The 6,992-nt window shown below is 48.2% G+C and overlaps 1 protein-coding gene across 1 annotated transcript; it reads left to right on the top strand.

Moving 5' to 3' along the window:
• The first annotated feature begins 266 nt into the window (after positions 1 to 266).
• On the top strand, positions 267 to 5,751 carry MSX2 (msh homeobox 2). Its single transcript, XM_032851842.1, has 2 exons — positions 267 to 720; positions 4,642 to 5,751. The coding sequence occupies exons 1-2, from the start codon at positions 342 to 344 to the stop codon at positions 5,064 to 5,066; spliced, it is 804 nt and encodes a 267-aa protein (XP_032707733.1). The 5' UTR covers positions 267 to 341; the 3' UTR covers positions 5,067 to 5,751.
• The last annotated feature ends 1,241 nt before the right edge of the window (positions 5,752 to 6,992 follow it).

Raw genomic sequence — 6,992 nt, forward strand, 5'->3', positions numbered from 1 at the left:
TTACGCCATGGACTTTTCAGTTTTGGCGTGATTATAACCCTTGAGGGATCGCCTAATAACAACTCTGCTGACTGCTCCTGTAATTAACTCCTAATTTATTTCAAACAGGAAAAAAAAAAAAAAGGCCCCAGCCTCTTCCAGGAGAGCCAATCAGAGACGAGCGTCTGTGGCGTCAGCTCCAGAGCCGGCGCCGATTGGCTAAGCCGAGTCTCCCACTTCCCCTTGGAGGAAAGGCACGGCTCCCGGCGCGCCCCTCCCGTCTCCCCCCCAAAAAGTTTGAGTCGCTGCTGCCGGGTTGCCAGCGGAGTCGTGCGCGCGGAGCTACGTAGGGCAGAGAAGTCATGGCTTCTCCGTCCAAAGGCAATGACCTGTTTTCGTCTGATGAGGAGGGCCCGGCGGTGGTGGCTGGGCCGGGCCCTGGGACCGGGGGAGCCGAGGGGGCCGCCGAGGAGCACCGCGTCAAGGTCTCCAGCCTGCCCTTCAGCGTGGAGGCGCTCATGTCGGACAAGAAGCCGCCCAAGGAGGCGTCCCCACTGCCAGCCGAAAGCGCCTCCGCCGGGGCCACCCTGCGGCCACTGCTGCTGCCCGGACACGGCGCCCGGGAAGCTCACAGCCCCGGGCCGCTGGTCAAGCCCTTCGAGACCGCTTCGGTCAAGTCGGAAAACTCAGAAGACGGAGCCTCGTGGATGCAGGAACCCGGCAGATACTCGCCGCCGCCAAGTGAGTGAGCGTCTGGGCCGGACAAGGGGCAGGCGGGTCCGCGGATTTCTGGAGGGAACTAGGGGGCCGGTATTCCAGGCCGGGGGGTACGGACACCCCTCTGCACTCTGCTCCCAGGAGAGCAAGCCGGCGATTCGTGGCTTGATGTCCCCAGCGTTCCGCGAGCCGGCGGGAGCCAAGACACCCTCTGGGTCAGGTCCGCGCAGCGCGCGTTCGGGATCCCCTAGCCGTGCAAAGTGTCCGACACAGTGGAGGACTCGCGGGTCTCCGAAGGGCGAAGCCCAGCTGGGTTTGCCGGGTCGCTCGGTTACCGGCTTCTCTAGCCCTCAGCCCCGCGCTCCACCCACTTTGCTTATTTTTGTCTTGCCGTCCGGCGGGTTTCTGTCTGGAGAGTGAAGAGGGATCCACTTTTAATGAGCACTCGAATATACGCCATGCAGAGTCGGAGGTGCCTTACCTCCTTTCAGAGTTCACAGCCCAGCGAGATGGGCCCTCTTACAGATAAGACTAGCTGAATTCTAACCCCCGGTATTGGGTAGAAATCATCATCTTCCCCGGGTCCCGCGGGTTTCCAGTAGGATCCCATGAAGGGATGGCGGCAGAGACTGAGGCCAGGAGGAACTGTCTCCCTGTCGTCCTGGCAGCCAGCATCTTCGCCCAGAGCGGGCTAGGGTCAGAAGAGAGCGCCGGTTCCCTCAGCTCATAGTAATAATTAACAGCATTCCAAAAGCGCTTGAGAGTTTACAAAATGATGCTCGTTAGTTCACCAGATCCTAGTATCACTGGAACCCTCAAGTGTAGGCAGAAGCACAGGAGAAGTGGTTATTCCCTATGCAGACACCTGGACTTGAAGAGGTTGCTTGACCCAGGTCACCATAATGGCTGAATTGGGCAAGGGGCCGTGGTGTCCAAGCTCTGCTCCTCTCTAGGCTGTCCTGACCATCTTTGATCCCTATCCCCAGAGAAACCAAGCAGAGGTCCCCACACCAGCACCCCGCTTCCTGCCAATGAAGCAGGATGGCATGCAGGCCCAGGAGAATTGATTCTCTTCCAGCTTTAGCACTTACTTTGGGGCCTGGGTGTGCAATTTGGAGAAATTATTACCTATGGCCCCTTTTATTTCTATTTCTATCTCCTGGCCTTTAAGATTTCTCTACCCCCACTGCACCTATAGAAAACATGTGAAAGAAGAGTCTGCCCAGGGACTTTACCAAAGCTGGGAGACCCACACACCTTCCTTCATTTTCTTGGGTCAGCCCTCAAGACTGAGCTGCATAGTATTTGGTGAACAAAACAAGGCCATATACCCCAGGGGCAGTCGCTGTCCCCTCAGGCATAGCTCTCCACCCTGTTAGAAACTCCAAAAGATTCAAAGGGTGTGGAGATTAAGGACTCAAAGAATTTAAACTCAAGTTTGCACAGTGCTTTATAGCACTTTTCACCATATTATCTTATCTGATCTCGTGTGGCAGCAGCTGGCCTCCTGGTAACAGACTAGGACGTTTCCCAAGAGTTCAGAGGAATCAGCACACACTGAGTTTGGGCTTGATGAACAGTCCTCCCACCCCCACTCCCAGAACAAAAACAAAAACACCTTGGCAATATTTAATGATCACCTGTCTGATGGTAGACAGGGCTCTGGGTATTCTAAAATATAGTACTCTGGACCACACAGCACAGTATTACCCATTTTATTGATGGTGAAATAGAGGCTCAGAAACTTTAAGGAACTTAATTTGTTGGACAAATACTGAGTGCACCTGTGTTTCTAGGCCTGGGTCAGTATTTGTCCATGATGTGCCCATCAGCACATCAAGGATTCGGGTCTTTCAGGGAGCGGTGTCCAGAGGTCAGAAATCCCCACTTCCCTAGGCTTTCGGGTTGTGGGATGGCAATTCCCCTCTTGCTCTGTAAACCACTCCCCTCCCTCCCACAGGGAGGATGAACTTGGGGAGGTGCTTGGGGGACCCTGGGTTTGACCTTCCCATGATAAAAATCCAAGATTCTGGAGAAGGGATTTAGTTTTAAAACAAAAAGTGGTTCATTAGCTCTTTGGGCCTCGAAAGGGCAGCAGAAGCCCTGTGGTTAGAATGGTGGGTCCAAGGAGCGCCTAGCACCAGAGCCTGGGGCAGGAGGGAGCCACTGGTCTGGCCGGGTTTGTTATTTGGAGAAAGCTGTTTTGCTTTGTATAATCAATCGCATCCATTCTTTGACTGATTTAAAATGGTTGTGGGGGTGGGGGGACGGTGAGGAGTGTTGAGAGGAAGCCTCTTAGCTTTATGGCTTTGATATTTTGGGTAATCTCTGTAGCCTGGGTTTCCTAGTTCAAATGCACCCTCTAGGAGCAGCCGGGGTGACCGTTCAGGGCACAGAGTTCCTGCAAACATCGAGCAGGATCCAGTGTAGACACTAGGAGCTTGATCTGTGCCTTGAAACAGCGCGCTAGGCCTGGTTAGTGAAGGGTGGAAGCAGGTCTCCGGGAGTCGTCAACAGACAGGGTTGTTACTTTATGTGTAAATCAAGAAGTAGGTGCCCAAGCTCTCTGGCTTATTTAGGGATTAGCATATGCAAAAGTCTAGACTTCTGTGCACCCCATCCCTCTCTCAGGTTTCTGTTTTTGATCGACTCCTAGAAGGTACTCCCTCTTAACTTTTTAGTCACTACAGTGATGGTTAATAATGTCACACTAGGAGGAATCTCTTTTCTTGTTGGAAATGGAGACTGGGTGGGACTTACTGTGTCACCCTCAAGTATGAAGTGTAAACTCTTTCTTGGGCCGTCGAAGTAACTAAACAAGAAATGCGACATTCTCCCCATGAGTACTGCGGAGTTACTATTGTGGCTGCTTTTGGAAAATTAGCGTAGCTCATAAAAGCCAAATGCAGAAAATTAATTGTTGAGCCTTCTATCCCACAGCTCTGCATTCCTGCCCCTGCTTCCCTTTGAGGAAAAGAAGCCCCCGAGTTAGTTGATGTTGTGGAATCAGAAGGATGCCCAGTCCTATGACTTCCTCTCACCGAATCCATTTCAAATATGGGGTCTGCAAGCGGTTGGCATACCTCTATTTTGCTTGTTATTCCCTCTTTCTAAATTCTGGTGACAAACTAATCATTTACACATTTGCTCTAAACCAGAGAATGGTTAGAGATGACTAAAATGTCATCACATGCTCTCAGCTCCAAGGCAGCTTGATTTCCCCTGACATTTACATTTCTGAGCAAGCTGATTTTGTCCTCCTTCTTAGTAAACTTTTACAGAAGCACCCGGCCAAGAAACTTCTCCCACATCCAGATCTGTAAAATGATGTTCAGGTTTTAGAATCTGTAGACTGGATGGGATGACAGCTGTGCGGTTGTTTATTGCATGGGGCTGCTCCCGATCAGGAGATGGCTATTAATGTACCACAGACCTTTATCTGCACGATTGTCCTTCATAAATATGCTGGCGCACTCCAACTTTTCCTGACGTGGAGAGGGGACTGACCCAGTTTAATAGGACCCTTTTTTACTTGTCTTCTTACGGGCTTATCTCAGCATCTTAGAGAAGCGAGGATTGTCAGGAACCCAGTTCCCCATTTGAAAGACCAGAGAACTTAAATGGGGTTTTATTTCTCAGCGAATGCTCCCAGCGCCCTTCAAGTCGGTTCATAGCTGTTCTAGTTCCATTATCCATAATGCTGTTGTTTCCCATATGGAAAGTTCCATACACTGCGAAACTCCCAAACATTTTGTAAAAAGACTCAATTTCTTAAATAAAGCCATTTAGCCATTTAAATATGCTCCTCCTGTCCCACCCCCCACCCCACCTCCCATATGGACTTGACTGGAAGTCTCTTTTTGAAAGCTGAAGAGGGAGGCCCTTGCCAGCACACCTGGGAGAAAGCCACTTCTTTTGCTAATTCCCTCCCTCTCTGTTCTCCAGGACACATGAGCCCCACCACCTGCACCCTGCGCAAGCACAAGACCAACCGGAAGCCTCGGACGCCCTTTACCACGTCCCAGCTCCTCGCTCTGGAGCGCAAGTTCCGCCAGAAACAGTACCTCTCCATTGCAGAGCGGGCAGAGTTCTCCAGCTCTCTGAACCTCACAGAGACCCAGGTCAAAATCTGGTTCCAGAACCGAAGGGCCAAGGCGAAAAGACTGCAGGAGGCCGAACTAGAAAAGCTGAAAATGGCTGCAAAACCTATGCTGCCCTCTGGCTTCAGCCTCCCTTTCCCCATCAACTCACCCCTGCAAGCAGCATCCATATACGGAGCCTCCTACCCTTTCCATAGACCCGTGCTCCCCATCCCGCCCGTCGGACTCTATGCGACTCCAGTCGGATATGGCATGTACCATCTATCCTAAGGAACACCGGCTCCATAGACTCCATGATGGATGTTTGTTTAAGTGGCCCCCCCCCTTCAAATGGCAGTACCAAGCCCGTAGGCCTGCTCTGCAAACCTGCATGCATGCGCCACCCTAAGCGGCCTAAGAACTATGGCCACAGCCTTAGTTCAAATTTGTTGTTTAGGCTGGAGGCACCAAGCCCCATTTTCTTGGTGTGATCTTCTACATGCCCCCTTCTCCTTCCACAAAGATTGGCTTTGGTGGTTTTTATATATAAATATATATATAATAAAATATAATGACATTTTTATACAGCAGCCATAAAAATGCAGATTATTTTGAAAGGCAAAATTTATATGCACATATGTATACTTTTTTCTACCTATCACCTTCCTAAAAGAGACTGCCTTAAGTCCAGTTGTTTTTTTTCTTATAGGAGAGACCAATGATTTGCAAAAATTGCTGACATTTGGTGATTTTGATGGGATGATTGCCTTTTGCTTATGGAAAACAAAGGTTAGAATTAGACAGGATGCATAGGAAGTAGAGATGGAGAGATTCTTCAAAATGACCAGGACACATCATGTTTTTTGCATTTTTACATGCATTAAAAAACTCATTAGGTACTACCCTATGTGGCCCTATATTTTTCCTTCTGTCCACATTGTTACAGATTGTTAAAGTTTTAACTTTTTTTTTTTTTTTTTTTGGTAAGATCAATAAAAGGGGTGATGAGAAGAATCCTGAGAATGCCTTGGGGGTAAGGTGGGACCTGGAAGTACTTCCTAATTCCTCTCAAGGCTGTTGCTTAACTCCATTTCAGATAATTGGAGAGTGAAAAGTTTAAAGCAAGCCTGGGGAATTGATGGTTTCTGTGAAATACTAGGTACAAGTCAGTCCTCACACACTGCAAATGTGATGGGGGGGCGGGGAGTGTAGTTAATTCTCTGCTTAAAAAAATAAATACATTGTAACCATTACCTATATGCTAAATATTCTTAAACAATGAATAGATCCAGAAAGAAAAAAAAATCATGCTTTCTCTGTGTGTGTACCTATTGTATGTGCTAAACTTATTAGAAAAATTTATATACTTTTTAACATGTTGGGGGCAGAGGGTAAAGCCATGTTTTGACTTGCTAAAAATGGTGTTGTCAAACAGCCCATTTAGCTCCCTGGTATTTCATCTTTCTTTCCATCTCCCCCCACCCCCCACCACCCAGTATACTTTTATCCCTTTGAAAGGGTGCCTTGTATAATTTTATATATTTTATTGAAGAGTTATTTCTTATCTCTTATTCTGAATTAAATTAAACATTTGTTTTATTGCAGTAAAGTTTGTCCAAAGACAGTTATTTTAAAGGGGGCTCTCTGTTCGTAGCTGGATTCAGCTAAAAAAAAAAAAAAAAAAAAAAAGCCATCAAGACTGGAAGAGGGGGCCGGTGGTTTTTATTATGATATTAGTGTGAATCAATTAAGATTTGTGCCCAGATTCAGCCTGGGGAGTGGATTGAAAATAGCGAACGAAATACTTTGAAACATTTCCTCTGGCAGTTTGTGTTACTCATGGAAAAGAAGTGGAATTGCTATTCCTTTTTCAAACTCTGGTGAAAGATGAGCTTAGAAGTAGTGGAGGGGCTGAGGGATCCCGCAGGTTTATAGATGATCAAAGGAAAATCTTGAACTTGAAATCTCCCGGTTAACCAAAACAGCAACAGATTTAAAACTGGAGGAAAGGGACCTATAGCTCTTTGCAAATGGAGATTGTAACTAAATGCATTCCCTGGGTTGGGGGGGATGGGGGTGGCTGCCTGCTGCCTTTTCAGGAGTGTGTCAAATCGCATTCCGTTTACCATTCCTAACTCCTTCCAAGGAGATGGACCCCAAACAAATGCTCTTTTCGGTTTGAAGGGGGAAGGTGGTTCATTCAAGTCCCGTTTGCTT

The sequence above is a fragment of the Lontra canadensis genome, unplaced genomic scaffold (genome assembly GCF_010015895.1).
Source record: "Lontra canadensis isolate GAN:19392208 unplaced genomic scaffold, GSC_riverotter_1.0 scaffold5, whole genome shotgun sequence".
NCBI lineage: Eukaryota > Metazoa > Chordata > Mammalia > Carnivora > Mustelidae > Lontra > Lontra canadensis.